The sequence below is a fragment of the Dromaius novaehollandiae genome, chromosome 2, assembly GCF_036370855.1.
Source record: "Dromaius novaehollandiae isolate bDroNov1 chromosome 2, bDroNov1.hap1, whole genome shotgun sequence".
Classification (NCBI taxonomy): Eukaryota; Metazoa; Chordata; class Aves; order Casuariiformes; family Dromaiidae; genus Dromaius; species Dromaius novaehollandiae.
In genome coordinates this window covers 101,355,628-101,376,851 of record NC_088099.1, presented here as the reverse complement: position 1 = coordinate 101,376,851, position 21,224 = coordinate 101,355,628, and the positions used below count along the sequence as shown (strand labels likewise).

Sequence of the window (21,224 nt, the reverse complement as noted above, 5' to 3'; positions counted from 1 at the left end):
TGCACTTTACTTTCAGCGACTCTTGAGTAATTCACATTGAGGTCATGTATCAAACACAGAGGACTATATGTAGTGGCTGAATCCTACTGAGGAAGAGATGCAGGCTGTGAGCAAATTATGCTTAGTTAAGAATACCAACAAAGGTGCAGGAAGAGGATGGCAAAGCAGGAGAAATTTGCTCGACTTCTCTGGCAGTGCTGATCCTTATAATTGCCACACTATTAATTTCTTCTAAGAAAACCAACATAAACCTGAGTCACTTTTATTGTCTCAATTTAGAAACAGATGAAAATTCTAGAGCCGGTATTGTTCTATGGCATTTGAATTAATGATTGGCAAGATTATCCTGCCAAAAGCCCATCAAGTGCAGTCTCATCCCAATCACCAGAGTTTGCTTCATCCTCAGCATAGTCTCTCATGTTTTGAAAGCATCTTGCCTTTAATCAAGTATGTTAAGCCAGTATTATGTCAGGTCTCTCCTCTGCACATTTCCTTGCACTGTAAGATCAAGTTCTGCCTATAAGCATGTGTCTCTTCATTCTCTGATTACAGATGTTTTTTCTGTGTCATTCTGCATACTCAGCTTTGGTTGTACCTGCCCAGCTTTTACCACAACACAGTCCCATAGCTATGATTGTCTCTCGGTACAGTTTGTTTTTCTTTATTAAAAGCAAATGTCATTAGGGCTTTTGAAATCACTAGGGCTGCATGCTAGGCCACAGGAAACAGTACTGCATTCCAAATTTAATATTCTTTAATGTGTTTGTTAACAGAACATTGACATCTGCTTAATGCTTTCTTTACAAGAGCCTACCAGATCTCCCCTTATGTATTTCTTGCTGATCTCAACTATCAGTTTTTACATTTACAAAGAGATCATGAAGTAACTACATAACTTAAAGTTCCAGAGCTAAAACCTTGCATAAACCATTTGTTGAAGCACATCTGCTATTTCAAAAACCTTTAATCATGGTGATCTTGTGCATTCAGCTGCTGTTTAAACAAAAGCCACCCATCCACAGTGAAGCTACAAAGCAGCAAAGAAAAGCAATGGAATAAGAGACAGACAGTTAATATGTAGTTGTTCTCTTTGTGCCAATGTTGCCAGCAAAGCTCCAGTGCAATTCAAATGCTTCACTGGAAAGAATTTTTGGCAGCGTAAAAAGAAGCAGCAGCAACTCAAGTGTGTTTCTGAAACTCACTTATAAAACCAGTCTCACAGACTGTAAACTCTCACTTGCTATTTTTAACCCTTGGGCTGCCATATTTGTTTTCATTTTGTCAATGCAAAGGAATGTGAAAGAGATGTCTATTAGACTCCTTCACTCAGCCTGAGGGTTAATTACTCAGTTTGGTAGACGTTTGAAAATATTATGTTACCTCTAACGGCAAAATTGATAGAAGCTTGTTTCAGGCTCGCTTTATGTCATTATGGCAGATTAAATCAACTAATCATAAATTATGCTGGCTAAAGTACATCTGTTACTCACTAAACCTGCTGAAGGAAGGGAAGATTTTTTCTGAATATGAAGTAAATACCAAACAGAGAATTAAAGACTTTTTCAAACCAATGAACATACATTCAAACAACAAACTCTGGAAGCATCCCAAAGATGGCAGTGACAGATTCTGAAGAACGTGACAGCAGTCTAAAACTGGACATCTAAGTATTGTGGAAAGGCCTCAACATTGCAGTGCTGCAGGGTGCTGAGGGCAAAGAATAAAGACAGAAGGTCCATGAAAGAAAACAGGGGGTGCTCATGCTATTGTTAGATATATTTGAATACCAGCATAAGGGGTACACGTCAGCAGCCCATATTTCCAAAGACATCTTCCATTTTCCATTGAAAGTGGCTGAATGCACCATTTATGTGTACTTCCAAGGAAATGATGGACATATATATCCCTGACTTAGAAGTCAATATAGATTTTATAGTGATCCTCCTGAAATATCCCACATTGCAGAGTGTAGAAGCGACAGCTGAGACCACATCAGTGTAGTGTAGTTCTTAAATGGGACATGGAGAGCTGGAGTTAAAAAGATGCATGAGATTGAAGACTCAGGCATTCAGGACCCTTTCTATGCAATATAAAGTACTGAATCCCTCTCTGAAAGCTGATGATAGAGCAGGTCAGTCAACCACATGTTAAATAAGGATTTTCTTTCTTTTCAAAGAAAATAAGGAAGAAATGCAATAAACATATTGTATTTCATGGGGATTCACATACGCCCTTGTCAGTTAAAAAGCAGAGTGTTGGTTTAGGATGGCTGGGTGCCTTGTTCAAGTCTAGGAAATAAACTTTGCTGAATACTACAAAAAAGAGTCTAAATGGTTAGCCTCCCAGTGACCCTATTTAGAAAGAGGTTAAAGAGAGGATTGGCAAATCTCTTGTGCTCCTTCAGGTGCTGCAGAGACTCATGAAGTTTTGTGGGGGATCCAAATGGCCCTATTCAAGCTTAGTGAGTGTATAAATTCTCAGTGCATTATAAAGTCCCCTGGAAAGGAGCAGTACCCTCTGTTCAGCTGTTCCCAGACTCCTCATCTACCATCCCTACTCCCTCAGTCCCTGACTTCCTTGGTACTATTTTGAGCCCTTTTCCCACATGTTTCCCTCCCACTTCATGTTCTCTGAGCAACATTCCCCAGACCACTGCCAATGTGCATACAGCTACAAAAAAAACAGTAGGAAGAAAATACAGCTACATGGGGACTTACGGGGAATCAGCAAGGAAGGGAATTTTTTCCCCCACCAGTGTGAGCAAGGCAAATTTAAGAATTAGTCCAGCAACAAAAAAGATCTAAACACTTACTTTGAAAATAAAAGAAAAGCTTAGATCACCATCAGTCACTGGGTAACCTATTTTAAGCTCATCAGAGCCAGCATGCTGTTCTCATGTTGCTAATTAGAAATGATAGATTCATCAATTAATCTCTCTTCCTGTCCCCTAGTCTTGGTATGAGATTTTTCAAAGGGACAAATGGTAGTTAGGTGTCCACAGCTATCATTTCAGCCCTGGAAAGTTGTACCTCTGTCAACATGAACTCAGTCTTGTCTTTTTAGACTATGAAATGACAAAAAGGAAACCATAAGAAGCTTTGGGAATAATTATATCCTCTGTGCAATAAATATTGTTACATAATCATTCCTGGGCTCCAAACTTAACTTCCTCATTGAAAGATGAATACACCTCTGTTAAATTTGGCAGAGAGATGTCCTAAGCTTAGGCTCTTGATTGAAACTCAATTGCAATACTTGCTGTGGAGCAGTCAGAGACCCCACTACTTAGGAAAGAAGCAGTGAAGGCAATTTGCTTTTATTCACATTGAATGGAGACAAAGATAACAGTTCTGTTGGCTTCACAAAATTCAAGTGGCATAAAGCAAGCCAATGAAATGGGTTATCTTTTCTCCTTTCAATAGATGTATCACTGGGCACTGAAATAGAATTGGGGTGTATAAGGTTAACAAGGCAGCATCATGTTATGAAGCAAGCGATAAAATTGTCTTATAGTTCTTAACTCTGACCTGTTCCAGCAAAAAGCTGCCAAGCAGAATTATGTCATCCTGAACATCTCTCTCAAACTGTTCAATATATGAAGGAATCACTTCATCTTCAACCTCTCCGTGAAGGTCACGTGTCTTACTGAAGCTGACAGGCATCACGGAGTCTGAAAAATCTTCACTGAAGACATAGGCTGCTTGAAATGAAAGTGGCAGATTATCTTTTAGCAAATGAGATTTTATTCATTGATTAGTAACTCTCAGTTACTATGTCTGGCCCACCAAAATTTTAAGACAACTGCTGATGCCATAAAACGAATACAAATAAGTAATAGCAGTAAAACAAGCAGCAAATTCCAAGCATCATTGCCAGGAAAACCATTCTCAACAGCAACATCTGTGTATGGGAAAAAGAGTTAAGATGTACAGTTTGTTGTATAATAAGTTCACAAGTGGTGCTGTGTATACTCACAGTCACTTTACTCCCACGTAAATCTACTGATGTTAAAGGAATTTTAATCAGAATTACTTTGCCTTATAGTTTTATGGAAGATTAGGAAAAACAGGAATGCAAAGGACTTTTTAGGCAGAGCCACACCAATCACTTCATCTTCCTCCCACTCGTCCTGGAGGATTGAATTCCACCCCCAGGTGTGTGCGCTCAGCTCCCGCCTAATTAATTGGGTCCAGTTCTGCTCTCACCCACCTCATTCCACTGATTTCACTGTGATGACGTATGCAGAACTAAAGGATACGTGCTGTATATAAATAAAACTAAATCTCATTCATAAAGTCTGCCTTAAAGATGACCTGTTTTCTTTTTTCAGTCTAATTTAACATGCTGCTTCAACATATATCTTCTCACTGTGCTACAGTACTAATATTAGTTTGGGTCAAAAATATAATAAAGCCAACTCTTTTGCTCATTTCTCCATGTTAGGATCACTAAGAAATGACAGATACCAGGTTGTCCACACATCACCTCATTTTGCTTGCCTCATTTTTCTATGTATAAGTGCATGTCTTTATAGGTCTCTGTGCCTTTTTCTCTGCAAGAAAATGCCATATCTAGTTATTTGTCTTTCTCTTTTTCCATCCTAAGACATGAAAGTGGTTAAAACATTTTTTTTTCTCACTCCCCTTTGAAGTCTTTCATTCTCTAATGAAGACCAGAAAAGGAAAGATAAAACTAAGGCTATTAAAATCTTCAGTTTTGCTCACTACTCATTGTTTAATGACTTTAATTGTTGAGCCTCCTGAGTACTTAAATCACCTCTGTGCCACCAACACACAGGAAGTAATTTTTTATTTAATTACAACAGGATACAAATTCAAAATCACGTTGGGGGAAGCGTACAGTAGATATAAACAACCCAAACCATTACCTTAGGGTACGCAGAACCTCTTCATGTAGCATCTTACAAGCCTAATGAAAAGTGATTTGACCTACAACTATTAACTGCAGAAACAAAATGATATTTACATTTAAATTTACTGTAACATTAAGGGGTTGGCTAGGAGAGAGAAAATCCAGGAAGTGCTGGAAAAGAAAACATTGCCAACAGCAGAGGATGCTGCATTGCTTGTTCCTTTCTGTACTGTGTTGTACACAACAGGCCATATGCTTAACTGTATAAATCAGTTGCTTTATTGCTTTCAAAGGGGCAATGCAAGTTTACATCCTGGGAGTACAGTACATTCCTACCTCAAATACTCTGGTTATAGATAGATAAGCGTTATATATCAAAAGAGGAATAAAAGCCTTCAGTCTGCAAAGGCAACCTTGCAGTAGTAGTTCATCAAAATATCCTTTTTCTTTTTGTGTTTATCACTTTTGTGAGGAATTATACTTAATGAATTCAATTTTGGTGGAAGACACTGGACGCATTAGAATGTGTTCTGTGGAAAAAGAGCAAGAGAAGAGGGAGAACATTTTCAAAAGCCTTTTCAAGGGAAGTAACTGTTGAAAATACCCAGATAAACTATGATTCAGATTTGGAAAGTATTTGATGAAAACATACATACATTCTTGGAAAGCAGAGTTGGAAAAACTGCTCATTTGATGAGGTTAGAGACAGAAGGAGAACTGGGTTTTTCAGCTAGTCAATTCCCTCCGTGCTGGCTTTAAAAAAAACTTTGACTCTCAGTCACCTATAGGTTGCTCTTTGGCTGAACCAACCCATGGGTTAGAGGCTTGACTGGTCATCTCATAGTTAAGCTTGACCAGCGTAAAGCCTCACCCTCCTTGCTGTCCAAAAATAGCCACAATGGTAGAAATGCTACTGCTTTGTAAACGCTAAAGGAATTGGCTGAGAATTTACAAGGAAATTCATGGATAGACTGATCAATCAATTAAAAACTGGCTTCTGCAACATGTTAGCATGTGCAAACTTTTCATTGCCTTGGCTATGCTTAATGGTGTAAATTGTATTTTCCATGTCGTTTAAATCATTTGTCCTCCTTAGCACAGGTTTTATTTGCAGATGTTGTGCTGTAATTGAAATATGTTATCCAGTACTCGTTTAGCTAATTGTTGTAAGTGCAGCAGGCAATATATGGGTCAGGACAGAAATTCAGCTTGTTCGCAAGCGGGCTATTGAGACATCAGAGACAACGACCTCCCTTAACTCGTGACGCGCTTGGGCAATCATACCCACTGAGTCACAGCCGTGATTCGGTGAGTAACAAAGCCCTGCCAGAAGGAAGCATTCTTCCCGGTCAGAGTTTTGGCCCAGCTGTTCCCACTGGCGAAGGGTTTCCCAAGTCCCTGGGTGCCTGGAGCACCAGCACGTGGATGAGCGGGCCTGGCACCGCTGCCTGGGCTCACTATGCACCAGCACAACACAGCCCAAGCATGGCAAGCAGGAGCATAGTAAAAAAACATTTTAAATGGACCTGTTTTACTCCCACATGTGTTTGTCAAATAGCAATGGTTTGTGTACAAGGATGAGGAGAATTTAAGGGCTAGGTCCACCACCAGACTAGACTTCAGCACAGCTCTCAATATGTAAAGCAGCTCTTATATAAGCAGAAAATGCCATTTCTCTGCTTGGTTCTCGAAGGCTCTGTGTACACATTGTAGCTAACAGTGTATGTCACTAAAGGTTCATGCATCGGTTGCAAACAACTAAAATACTGCAAAACATTTTGCTTTAATTGTTTGGTTGTTGTTAATATAATAGAAAATGTTTTTCTGCAGCATCACATTGTTTTAGACATGTGCGGATCACAATCTAAAATTGTCTGATAGGTTTTGTCCCTGGGTAGAAGAGGTACAGACTACATCTTTCTCTAGAAACAGACAGCCAGTGTTGGCTTTTAGGTTGTTTATAATATGATCTAACATGTACTACAAGAGTGACCAACAGGTTATTCAGCGACAATATGCTTTAAAACATGCAATGATATAAATTCTGAGCTACGTTCTTTCTTTTCTTGTGGGGATGATCTATTAATTAGGACTGTATGACTATGTGATTTTTCAGTTCAGTGGTCAAAAAAAACAGTAGTTCTGTAAGGAATGGAATCAAATGAATCCCAGTTTTCTATGGATTTTTTGATGTCTAATAAGGGTCAAGCTCCCATATCAGCTTTTCCCTCGGTGGAGATATTAATAATGCTTGTCTGCTCTGTTCAGCTGCCCAGTTCCATAAAACTGGTAGGGAAGTTATACCGGTGAGATTTTTTGCTCGCTGTTAAAAAAAGGGGGTTGGATGTGTACAACAGGTTAAAAATTTTAGAGGCAGAATTCACAGACTGCCAGAAATAAATAAAGCCAGATATACACACACAGAGTTGGAGACTGCACAAGCCTCACTTCCTTAAGAAAATCTTGCTCTGATCAACCCCTGTTTAACAATCTATTCAAGTCTTCATTCACCCAAAGCAAAAATAACTTCAGTAACAAATTCACCTAGGACAGGACGCAACATTCATCCTCAGCTGTAATCTGATGCCCACTGTGGCACTTCTAAGGAAAAAAAGCACCAAGGCACTGCTCAAAACACAAGACAATAGTAGGCTGCTGCAGTTCCCGCACTCATTGCCCTCTTCATTATACACAGGGGCTGTGGCGCTCACCTGGAGTACAAGAAACTCGTTCACACAATTTCTTGCCCTTGAATTCTGGACTTGAATTAAGTCAGTGAGCCAGCAGCATGTTCTAGGCTTTTCAGCTGAGTCTGTGCACAGTACCCACCTGCTCAACAGGCTCAGCAGCTGCAATGTAGGCAGCTCCGAAAGTTCAAATGCCTTCAGTCAGAAGACAGATTTGACCCTCCCTGTCCCATACCCCAAGTAGCCTCTTTGTGATGGTTTGATAAAAGAAGTTAAAAAAAGAAATCATTTTCAGTTCAAAAGTATCTGACCAGTTTCATTTATAAATATTCGAAGAGATCACTGAAATCTCATTTTTCTCCAAATTAGCTATTTGCTAACAGGATTTAATCCTCTTTAAAGTATTTGCTCATCTTAGTAATATTCATTAATGTTATTTGTAAACATACAGAGCATTATGGTAACCAGCTGAGATAGAGATCAACCACAACTGGATGGGGGAGACTTCCCTTTTACTCCCCGCTTCTCTGCAAACTCTGTTTGTTGGTGGGCAGATACCCACAGTGCCCTTCAGCTCACCTACCTTTGACCATGCAAAAAACAATGGTTAAGTCCAAGTCAGTCATCTGAGATCCTTCTACAGCCAAAGGAAAGAAGAACTGCTTCCAGGGTATAATTTGTCTTACCAATTTAAGAAGTGCCTAGGTGATGTGGGCTGAACTCCTGTCCAGAGGTGCTTCTCCTCCTCTTCCCTGAGACTTCAGAGCAAGCTCTAGCAGCTAACTAACTTCCAGAAAGCTAATGTAAAGTGTACAGGATCCCTCCCTGGGCCCCCCTGCAAAACAACAGCATGACATTTTCCTTAATGGCACAGCAGTATTTTGAGGCTAAAGCTATTGAAGACCATGAAATGCTACAAATGTTGGTAGAGGGGGACAACATAAATACCACAGACAGAGACCACCTGCCAATATTTCCCATAGAAACAATGCTGACTTCACCACAGCCAAGCATGTTTTTACTTTAATCTATGTTGTTATAGGCTAAAAGCAACAATCAACCTGTAGGACTGCTTTGATCTTTTTCAGTAATGCGGAGCTCCGCATTAACATGCAAGAAGAGATGGCTTGCCAACAATTTGTTGAAGTTTTTTGCTTAAACTGCAAAAAACTTAATTCTGCATGAATTTAGCTATGGTGGTTGCACTTTCTTTACCTTGCATTTAAAGTAAGACAAAATGGGTTTCAAAGCTATTGTTGATATGACCAGCGCCAGCTGAAGGGATTTGGCAACCCTTGGCAAATGAAAATGTTTGCCTCTTCTAGGAAAAAGTTGCTCACAAGCTCAACAATCATAAAACATGTTGCAAATCCTGGCGTTCCAGTGCCATAGGCAACCGCCTGGTCTGTCTCTCTTGACAGAGTAGTCCCTGGGTGTAACTACCACACAACAACAAACCCCATACAGATACAAAAGAACAGAAAATATATTTGCACAAAAGACTTCTGCTGAAAAGTATGTGCATGCATGGTGGAGAAATACTCAAAAACACAAAGACAGCCCTGAGTTTGTGGCTTATTCATATGTCACTTTATCTGAAATGAAGTAGAGGAAAGGGGCAGGCATGCACACCACGTACCGGCTGTGACAGTAATGTTCTTGTGTACCAAGTGTATATTAAATAAAGACTGTAAAATAAAGTAAAGCCAAAGTAAGGCTGTGAGCTTGAGGTGAAGTAACCTCTTCTCCTGCACTTTGCTGTTTTCACCACAGATGGAACATCAGCTTGGTATTTCTAACAAAGCCACAGAAATATTTTCTTGCTTGCCTGTTACAGCAAAAATCTTCATACAGATAACCTCAAGCAGCATATCAGGTGACCAATGCATATGACAAATGGCCCGCCCATTTATGAGCTTAAACAAGGATTTAAATTTCTAGCTTTGAGCACGTAAGCAAGGACTTTTCCATTCTTCATTCATTTAGGTGGAATTTAACAAGCAGTGAAGCAGCCCAAATAAAGCATGCCACTTAAGTTCCACTTCAAACCACATAAACAGGAATCAAAATGAAAACATTTGGGGAAAGACCTTGCAGGCTCACATTAAAACCAATGTCCCTTTTGCTTTTGAGTTCAAGGGTATAGACAAGCCTTCGCCCTCTGCATCCAGACTCAATAGAGGTATTTTTTTCTTTATGCTGCATTATTTTATTATTTACCTTGGGAGTTCTCCATCTTGCTTTCTTCATCCAGAAACTTCATCACTTCCCCAAACAGGATTTGCTCAGCAAATTCCACAGGATCTTAAAAAACAGTAGAAAATCTATTTTTCCCCTAGTAATATTTCAGGAAATATTATTTTATACTATAAATAAAGGTACACAAATACAGAAATTAAACTAGTTTTAAGGGTCAAAGGGTTTCTTAAGAGAATTGATCATTGTAGAACTGAGTGTAATTTTCTTCTCAGTTATGAAAAATAGTTTAAAATAAAAAATGTATGAATGAACACTTTTGAAGGATGTGCAATATTATATGCTGACTTGGACTAAAAACGGTTCTGTAATTCTGCTAACAATCTGGTTTAAATTATTATTTATATTCAAATTGGCAGCTGAATTCTATTTGACTCCTTAATAAAAATCAAATTATTTAATTTTTTTCTCTAATACGATTTTGGATCTTTATTAGAAATTTCACCTAACTGTCCATGATAAAAACACGTTATATAGCATGAGTAACCACTACAGTACCCCATGGATTTTTGTTCTGTGACTGGTCAGTCATTCATATTGCCAATAACATCTGCAGATTTTTAAAAGAGAGCAAGACTCACACACATATCTTTTCCATGAGACCTAAAATCACCTCAAGAGTCTATATTCAAGAAAGAGATCACCAATAGAGATTTGTCCTCTCTCCAGGTCTCCCAGACCTGGCTTCTCTAAATTTGTCAGTGAAGACAGGCAAGTTAAAAAGATGAAGTGTATACAAGGTAGGTCAATTGAAGTATAGTTACCAGTGACCTTGAATGTCCCTTTTTAAGTGTTTGAAAGATTTTTCAAAGGATAAATCTTCTTTACCACAAAATTAAAGTGACAAATTTTCAGTTAAATTCGGCATTCAAAAATGGAGGGCTCTGCAAAACTCTACTCCTCTCTTTTAGCATGTAGCATTGAAACATTGCCTTGGGGGGGGAAAAAAAAAAAAAAGCAAATCCATATTGGGGTATTTTGGGGTGTTGTTTGTTCTCAGGGTATTATCAACTCAGATGAATTTCCAGAACAAATTTAGTTTATCAAATATAGAAAGGATAATTGCTAATATATTCATTTTCACAGAATAACACATTAAAGAATCTCATATGATGAACACTTCTAAATAATATTTAAAATTGTATAATACAGTTAGTGACTGAAGATTTGCTTTTCATCAGCTATTCTCTTTGGGCTTGACTTGGTTAAGTCCTAAGAGGAGTATAACTTTAAAGCATGCACTGAATTATCTTGTTCTGTTTTTGTCTCTTATTAGTGACTGATCGCAAGATGGAAAAGAGGAGGTAAGTCTGTATGGTGTCCAATCAGAGGATGACCATTAGTTCTGACTTTCCTTTTCATTATGTCTGTTACATATGAACATAGTTCCACTTATTAACACTTCCCCAAGGAAAGGAAAATCAGTCATTGAGCTTGTTTGTGAGTACGTGTGATAACTGGTTGTTGAGATGTGTGGTATCAAAATAAGCAAGAGAAAGAACCACAGAGGCTCAAGAGCAAAAATACGGCTGACATGATGCTCACATACTACACTTCACTGTTTCCATTTTGAGTTGCTTATGCTAAGGAATTTAGGAAGAGACCATGGAGAATTCTGTACATCTGTAAAAAGCATCCCAGGCAAAAGACATTGCTCCCCCTTAAATATTTAAATATTTTAAGGCTTTAGATAAATTTTAGTGGAGTTCTGTTACATTGCTGAAGAACCACAATGTTTTTCTGCCTATTTGATTCCATAGTGTACAGTAGAAGAGAAAGCAAAGCAAAATTCACCTAAAATCACCATGTCTTTCTTTAGTCTTGCCTTCAGCAGACAAGCCAAAAGGCTCTAGGACAAAGGTGAATAAATGAAAATGACAAAATGTACATAAAATAAGTGGAAGGAACAGAGTTCCCTGCTTCAGAAAATGCTAGAGATTCAGACAAGTAGTAAGAGAAAGGCAACAAAGTAATCCAAGAAAGGAAGAAGAGGATCATAAAATCAGTAACTTCCGTAATATTTACAATCATGACACGTCACTAATCTAAAAGAAACAATTCCATCCAACTCGCAGCCTAGCACTGCTCTTGGCACAGGTGCTGGTAAATACAGCATTATAACCGCTCTGCAGATGCCAACATGACCAGCCTGAGGTTGCCACCGCTGCTAACAGGCCATTAATAAACCAGGCATACACCAGCCTCTGAGCAACAGTTCTGCCAGAGGAGAAATGTCAAAGGACAGCCATATAGCCATGGCTCTCCTGGACACAGTCTGGCCCAATATGAGAGAACATTTTCTCTTGACAAAAACTTTACTGCCATGCATCTCCCATGTCACCACTGTACCTCCGCATGTTTTTAAGTGCACACACAGATGCAGAAACCTAATTCACTTTTCATTCTCTGTATATGAGGCAGATCATGACTCATGAAGCCTATTTATTATAAGATGAACCAAAGCATCACCAACAGAAAGAAAATCTTTCACTTTAAAACTTTGAGGCAAAAGTTGAATTCTGCTTCCAAGAAATCACAAGGGACATATATGGGGGCTAGAGGTAATTTGCCTAGTAAACCTAAAATGATCTTGTCTTTTTTTCTCCAGTACACAGAGAGTCAAGTTATTGGTGTGTGTTAGAGCCTGCTTTTCTCTCAGTTGCATGTGCTTTTTCCTCAAAAATTCAAATCTTTATGGTAGCCACACGAAGTAAAATCTTCTCATGAACTTCAGAAGTGGCCTGTTTTGAGACCTATTACAATAGACAAATTTTCCCATCTACCTAAACTTCATATTTGACTACAACCGTATGTCTAGATAGGTACTGCAGTACAAATAAGCTCAAGGTTTAAAAAAAAAAAAGTGGAGGGCTAGGAAGGTAACACAAGGGAACTCAGTCTTGCGTGCTATCAGGTTGTTAGCACTTAACAGCAGGAGCTGGGCCAAAGCACTCAATGCATAGCTCAGCGCTTCATTACCATGATGATGTCCTTACTTAAGTGCATGCGAATTCAGGCAAGCCCATTCGCACCCTTTTTATCTAAAAGCCAGGAGAGCAAAGGAGAATTTCTTCTGCTCACAGGGAAAGGCAATACCTTCCAGTTAATCTCTCTCATACCTATGCATAACCTCTGTTCTCCCAGTACTGCGGAGTCACACCCTCCCACTCCTTGCTATTCAGAGCACGAATCACCCACAGACAATAAAGTTAAACATTTTGGACAAAATGGCAAAAATAAAACCAAAAAAGCAACCTGATGTGCTGGGAACATTTACGTACTCCAAGGGTTTTTCTTCTGCTAGGCAAACACAGTTAAGTTCAAAAATAGACCTCCTCTTGAATGAGGACTTTGGGAGTGGAGTTGCAAAAGAAATACGGCATGGCACTCAGTTCTGGACTGACTACGTTAATTAAAGAGAACAGGGTGTAGACAATTTTCTTGGAGCATGCTTCATTCTAGTGCTATAATAGCTAAGTGAATACAGCACAGTCACACTTTTACTTGTGCCTTAACTCTCTGTCCTTGATCAAAGACTATGTATACTGCCTATCACGTTCATAGTGGGTAAGTCTTATAATTTAAATTGTAAACCTCAATATTTAAATGGAACTGCATATGTGATCTTTGTCACCTCATTTTCATGAATGGAAAAGAATATTCTGACACCAAAATTACATACTTAATTCTGCCTCACCTTCTTCACTGACCTCCATCCCACACTGCCTTGGGTTTATTTCCTCATCCATCAATGGGTCAAAGTAATTTCTGCTGTATTCATTTCCTGTGGAAAGCACATGAAGTAAGGGTCAGTGATTATTGGAAGCACATGAACCAAAATGTTAATTTTGAAATCGATACCAACAAGCAAAGGGGCATTTTTTGCTACTTTATAAGCTTAATTTTTTTAAACAAGTCCTCTAAGCCTACTAGTACTGCAATTATCATCTTGTGAAAGGTCAGAAAAGGTAATTCTGGAAACAAGTGCACTTTATGTTACTTGTGCTCAGAAACTAATGAGAAAAATTCTCAAATTTAGATGATGGAATGATAAGAAATATTTAAAAAAATCCAGCATCCCAAACTTAAGCCAAATTATTCTTGAAACACATTTTACAAGCGAATTTACCCATGCTGCAGGGAAATTTGTGTTTCACAGCTGACCCTTTCAATTTCAACAGTTTTAAATTTCACCACTGAGGTTTCAACGTCTGGTGCATCTTTAATACTGTATTCAACCAGAGAACTGTTTAATTACAGAGGAGATACTAGAACACTGCCTCATTAATCTGAACAGCAATTATATTCAGTTGGGCTAGGTAACTAATGCAAGATTTTGATGGGAGAAAAACACTCATTTTAGCACTTTCCATTTCAATAGCTAGGTTTATCTGCTCTTCAGAAACTAATCAAGTTTACCAAAAATAAAAAAGTCATTTGTTAGACTTATCAGGGAATAATGCAGTATCTAACTGCCTAGAGGATCTTCCAGTACCATCAGCAAGAAGTATTCTGTCTTCCCCGGGGGAGGGGAGGCCTTTTACTCAAAATGTGTCCATCCTCCAGCAAAAGTGCTACTCTCCATTTAATTCATCATTACATATATTGGGTTTGCAAACATAGTCAATTATTATTAAACTTAGAAAAAGTAAAATAATTAAGTCCAAAATGAATTTTTTAATTGCATAAATAGATACAGATCTATATTCTGGAAAATACAGAGAGCTAAATATAGGAGAGGGTTAACTCATCCAAGATACGCTACAGTAGTCTACAGTATATTTGTTTTAGGATCAAAAATAATCCAAGCAGCAGCTCCTTTTCAGAGACTAAATGAAACTTTGATATGAAACTAGGTTTAATTTATATTTCTGGACTGGCACATTTTGACTGTCAGTCTCTGTTCCTTCAATGTAGTAAGTACAAGAACTGAAAATTTGCTTTACCTTGAGGTCTCAATAAAGAAAAAATAAATGAGTTTCATTTTTGTTACTTTATCTGTCAACAACTGCTAGGCTGGTATGAATCTTGGCAGTATGTAATCAAAGTCTTATGTACTGCAATAACAGAGCCATTCTACCTTATTCACTGTAATTGTTTTTCTCTAGCACAAAGCACTGTGATGTTATATGAACACCCCTTCACATGTTGGTAGAATAATTCACCCATGTGCTAAAAAAGAAAATGATGATGCATCTCTTTATCCAATTACTTCCTAGCTATGAATGTAAATTTCTGGGAAGTACATGTTGCAACTATAGAAGCAAAACTTGGCTAGCATACAGACTTTTTGCTAGGTCTTAATATCACAGTAGCTTTTACTGAATTTTAATACCATGTATTCTTTATCCTATGGGTTTGGCATTAAACTCTGAGGAGCAGACTTTTAGAGAACTCTTCTGGACAAAAAAATTGGCATTTAGGAGGAAGTGTCATGTTAGATTTGAGTTTATGAGGCATGGAAACTATTATTTAAAAAAGAGATACACCGATAAATGCTGTTAAACTACTTGCTCTTTGATTCTCTTTTTTAAAAAATAAAAAAAAACACAACAAAAACCACTCAAATGCATCTTTCAGAAGTGGGTATGAAACACTGTTCAGGACTCTGGCCCTGTCAAAACCACACACAATTAGAAACACAAAGTTACAATGAAGTATAAAGAATGACCAGGTTTGATTTCTCTAGAGCAACATAGCAACATACACACTTTAAAGACTACCTAGGTACAATAAGCGGTAACACCAGAGTTATTTCCTTATGGTGATTTTTAAAGTGAACAAGCCATTTTAAACTATGGGGTTCCACAGAAGACTTGCAGAGAGTCTTTCTAAAGAGTAGATATCATTGCCAACCTTAGATCATTGGTTTTGTCCCTTATTTTACTTTTTTTTCCTCAATTCAGCATACTTTGCAGACTGAACCATGGGCTCCAGTTGTGACCAGGTCTGGGCTCTGGGCGGGCCCTGAGGTTTATTGGGGAGTGGGGGGTGGGGGTTACTTTAGTTTTAAAATACAGAATTATCAATTTTCGTCAACATAACATTCTGCCAAAGGCATTTTGCTAATAACATTTTGTAAGCATGTGAATGGATTACTAATCATTTCACATTTGCTTTTGGAAATACTTGAAAGTGTAGAACATGTAAATTAACAGTCCACTAAGGAATTCACATCGCTCTGCTTCATGGTAAAAACACAGTAAAGTAAATGTTAATACAGTGCTTGCTTGCAGGTATTTTGAACATCAGTGCATAACTTGGTACTTTCAGACACCAAGTTACTTGGAATACTTTCTCTGGTGAAGAGCAGGCCGGTTTGGACACACAGGTCTTTGCTTTGATCTGTAGGTTCGACCAAACCCAATAATTCAATCTGAAACCCTATTCACCTCTCAGTATCATATTATTTCATGTGGAAAACACAATGGATAGTTCAATACCATCAGAATTCAGGCACAAAAACATAAAATAACTGCGACTTCAAATAAAAATGGAAAGAAGGGTGTTGGCACAACAGTGATCAGGTGGGAATTTATGCAGTTTTAATTAAAGCAAGAGGAGTTGCTAATAAAATTAGCATAATCCTTGGATGCAGCCCATGGGACTACACACGTATTACTGAGACTGGATAAAACTCTAAGATGGCTTTTAAGCTAAGATGTCTGCAGTCAATTATACAATCTATGTCCTGAGAGTAGCACAGAAATGGCACAACTAAGCTGCTTTTCGACAAGGTCTTCTACTCCATAAAGAAATCGGATAGTTTGTATCAGTATCATATCATAGGTACAGCAAGGAATTTCAGTGACATTGAGGCAGTTATTCCATTGTCCTTCACACAGTACCATTGATCTAGGTTTTGAGTTTAATGAAAGAATCACCAAAACCCCAGCTGCACAAGAGAAAAACAAAACCCTCAAACACCTGTGTGGACAAAACTCTGATGGATTTGTCCAGCATCTCCTGACTGATGTAAAAAGTCAGGAATTATTAATCACCAGGTGACTAGTGACTAAAAGCTTAGAATAATATTCCCTGGTGCTAGTTTTCAGAGTGATGTTGGGTCTTGGGGAAAACATCAAAAATTCTGGCATAAGCAAACTTTCGTTATAAGACGGGATGCAACTGTGGTCTGAGCAGACTTGCCTCATTGACCAATAGCTCTCCTGTTCCAAGTAGCAACAGACGTCTCTATCAGTGACTCAGAAGGACATTACTGTACTTCTTTATAGGGCAATTCATAAAGGCCTTTTGCATAAGACAGAATAAGGCAGAGGGATCTTGGAAAAGATGAGATCTCAGTCTGAGGCAGCAGAGTTTTGATCCAAAGTGCTTTTGAAACATAACGAAGCAGCTGGGAATGGAAAAGTAGTCCACCTTTCCATGCAGGTGTCTTACAGTATTGATTTCAGGAGCATTTCTTGTTTGTGGACATCATGGTAAATCCTCACTCTTTCCATTCAACAGAATTTAACTTATTTCCCTAAGGATACTTTTCATTTTACTTTGGAGATATGGTGCTTCGGCCAGCCTAAATGTAAGGGCCCATGTCTGCAGATTTCTTGGTTTCTGCATGAGAAGAGTATGCAAACTCTTCTGCTTGAGCCAAAGCAACCCTGGGGTCAGACCTGAATCCCCTCTAAGAAAGGTGTTTATTTATTTTGGCCAGCAGCAACTGAAGTTTGGGATCAGGAGAAAGTGGAAAGAGGGATTCCACCTCCCGCATTTCCAATTGTTTAATTTACTCATCCTTCCTCAAGATACAGTGTGTCTTGTGAATAGCACTCCCATTCACCCATTTCCACAATTCAGTATCTACACTGATGAAGTTTCATATCTACAAGTTACTACTTTGCGGATATGAGCCTTCACTTCTAATCTGTAGTTTTGGAAAAAAATTATAAAGAATTTAAAAAAAAGTCAAAACAATTACAATATAAGAGTGAGAAGAAAGAAGTCAAGCCCCTTTAAAAAAGTCCTCACAGAGTTCAGAAGTGAAGAAAAAATAAAAATCATCAACCAAAATTGCATAAACAGTGAGTTCAGGGAGACTGAAAAACTGACTAGATTTAAAATGAATTTATGGATACTTGGCTGAAACAACAATTAAAAACTGGGAAATAATTTGAGAAAGTTTGAGATTTTGTCACGAAAACATTCCGAGTTTTCATTCCAATATTTTGTGTTGCTAAACTTACTCACATCTAAACGTTAAGAGGAGGCTAAAAATGAAACCTTAGTTTGGAAGAACACTACGAATTGAGATATAATCCCCAAAGCAACAGTAATTCTCAATTCTCATTTTGCCAGAAAAATTTAGGGAATTATTATGAGTTAACCTGAACTGATTTTTTGGTTTGGATTTTTAATTTTAGCCACTGAACCAGTATATCAGTTATGCTTACCTCAGAGCTAGTAGCCATTACAAATGCTATTACTTAAATTTATAGAGGCTGATCTATGTTTCACCTGGAAGCTGAAATAAGATGTATTATTATTATTTTAAATTTAAATCTAACATTATTATCTGTATTTTAAATATAGTGTATTATCTATATTATTTAAGATGTAGATCTAAAATAAGATTCCTGGGAACCATGAAATTATTCCAGATTATCACCAAATATATCAGGGGATGCAATGTTTTACATAGAACTTCAAATTTTAATGAGTTCCAGGAAGAATTCAATGAAAAATTATGCTTTAATGGCATCCTCAAACTGAAGAACATTAAGCAAGTGACTGGACAGTAGATTATATCTTGAAAACACAGCTAGTTAAATACTATCATCACCGGGAGACTTCTCAATTTTTAAAAAGTTTTAAAGATATCGTATGCCATTTTCCTTATCGCCAGCGGAGACCGTAAGTAATGAGTAAACCACATAACTGTGTCTTATGTTTACATTGTAAGCCTTGAGTAAACTCACTCGTCAACTTTGACAGAACATTGGCAAAGAGAAGGGTCGCGAGCCCAAGCAGCGCGCCCTGCTCCGCACCTTCTGCAGCGCTTGCAAAATGCCACGCTACGCCCACAGCAGCCACCGTTTCTCTCCCCACTCAGTTGCTGGAAGACTGACTGAATTTGCTGCTCTTTATGCAGAGGTATGGCACTTTCCCATGTTGCTTTTTTCTTTTTCTTTTTTTTTCCTGCAGGCAACACAGGACACTGTGCCAAGGAACACCAGCATGAGACCTGCTGCTTTTCCTGGGGAAATGCTGTTGGTTGAGGACGTGAGAAAAGATTTACTGATGATGATGGAGTTCATTTAGGAACATTATTAGATAATGTGACATATGTCAATGGGGAAAATGGATACTGAGTACTAACAGGCTAGCCAGCTTACTTGGTCCCACATAAGTCTACTGAAAGAACCTGCAGGAAAAAACGGTGCAAATTTTAAGGCTCAGACAACGCTACTGAGCAGCAAAGTATTCTTAAGAGTAATAAATTAGCCTTAAAATATATATTCGGTCACCTTATGAAAGAGTATTTCCCAATTATAAAAATGCATCTGTTCTTCACAATTCTTCTTCCCATACCTTTCACAAACTCAATTTTAGCACATTACTTAGATGAGTGGCAAAGTATCCCTATTGTTGAAATTGCATGCAGTGGATCACGTTTTGCACACTACATTACACCTTGTGCCGTTCTGCTGCTTTCAATTGGATTACACATTGTGTAATTCAACGCAAAATTACTTCCAATGACAGCCCTTTTTATTCCTATGCATACACGGTGATCCATCATTGCCTGCATACTGGGTTTGGCACTTCCATTTCAAGTCCCTGTTGGAATCAGAAAGCATGGAACCACATACATAGAACTTGAATTATTAGATATAAACTTTGTCACTATTTAAGAAAAAAAGGGTACAGTTTTGATTCATATTTCTGGTTCCATCCTTTATGCAAATCATTTTGTCCAACACAAATAGCCAGTGTAGCAAGCTCCCATTTACTTCACATGCAGCATAAATGTGAGTTTCCAGCAGCTGCCTCTTTTTCATCTGCACTTACTATCTCTCCAGCGGTATCTAATGTATCTTTAGAATGAAATTAGATTCTGTTGAAAAAGCTTCAGCCTCCAGTTCTCTGTAAACAGACTGATTTTGATGCATTTGCTGATATTTTGATTACCAGTTTGATATCCCACATGGCAGCTTCACACAGTCCTTTTTGTCTGTGCATTCCTAGATCTAGGTTCTCGCCCAGTTCTGCGAGTGAGCAGAAAAGGGCCTATTTTGCCCTGCCATAGTTGAACTACCTTTGGCAGCAACTGTTCCTTAACAAAAGGTTTATCCTTACTTTGGCTTTTGCTGAGGAGCAGAACCGTTCTATTTTACTGAGGGATTTTCCCTGTAGGATGCATGCAGCTCTGCGGCAGGAACATCAGCTGGGCTCTGCAGCTAGGAGGTGGCGCAGCAGAACGCCATGTAGAGACACTAATTTGCTCCCAGAAGCAGTATAGCCATTTTAATGCCATGCTGTACCCGGGCTAATTAGAAGAATAGTTTTAAGTTTTCAGTCAAAAGAGCTTTCTCTGCCTCATTTTTTTTTTTAAACATTGTTAATCTCTGTGGGCAAATTTATTGGAGCATGATATGAGATGTTAACAGTGCCTGTTGCAGATGAAATGGTAGAATTAATTAGTGCTTTTGATTTTAGGAGATAATCTAGTTTTGAGAAAAGATTTGTGTATTGGGGATGATAGTAAAAAATGAAAGTTCCTTGTCATCTGGAGACAATTTTAACTTGAATTATCAACATTTAGGGTCAGACTGCCTCTAGCCTTTGTACAAGAATGCAGGATACAGGGAAACACAATTAGCCTTTCTTTCATCTTCCATGCAAAAGCTGCAGAGTATTACAGTCTCTGGAGGTCTCTACAAAACCACCTCTAAGGAGGCCAGGCACAAGGTGAACTGCATAATGAAAGGACACTTCGATAGCCCCGTCCTTGGATTCTGCGGCTTGCATGTGCCGTCTGTACCCCGGAAAGATCACATCCTAATTTGTTCTGACACATATTCCCTCTGCATGCTTGGGCTGGTAATTTACCTGTCTTGTAAAAATGTGAACAGTACCATCCCACAGGACTCTCTGCAGGATTAGGTGGACCAAATTTATATAGTTCTGTGAGTGGGGTATACGCTAAGTAGCTGGTATAAACCAGCTTGCACATTACCTACTCACAATAACTGAGGACAAAATGTATATAATCTCTAACGCTGATCAACATTTGCATTGCAGGCCTGTAAGAAAACAAGCGCAGCAGGCCTTCGTTAAGGCACTGTTTATGACATGCATCATCCACCTGAGTTTGAGCAATTGGCCCCATATTCTGCTTTCTGCCAATGACAGCACACTCCTGGAGATCTGCTGTTTGAGTAAGGACAGTTT

At 38.4% G+C, this 21,224-nt stretch overlaps 1 protein-coding gene across 1 annotated transcript in view; it reads right to left on the bottom strand.

Annotated features, from left to right (window-relative positions):
- LOC112992023 (orofacial cleft 1 candidate gene 1 protein homolog) overlaps positions 1–21,224 on the bottom strand; it is a 46,768-nt gene that overhangs the window by 13,008 nt on the left and 12,536 nt on the right. The window contains exons 4-6 of the mRNA XM_064505496.1: positions 13,513–13,599; positions 9,780–9,863; positions 3,528–3,697 (exon numbers count right to left, since the gene is read on the bottom strand). Of these exons, the coding sequence (XP_064361566.1) occupies positions 3,528–3,697; positions 9,780–9,863; positions 13,513–13,599 (341 nt within the window). The remainder of the gene's footprint in view (positions 1–3,527; positions 3,698–9,779; positions 9,864–13,512; positions 13,600–21,224) is intronic.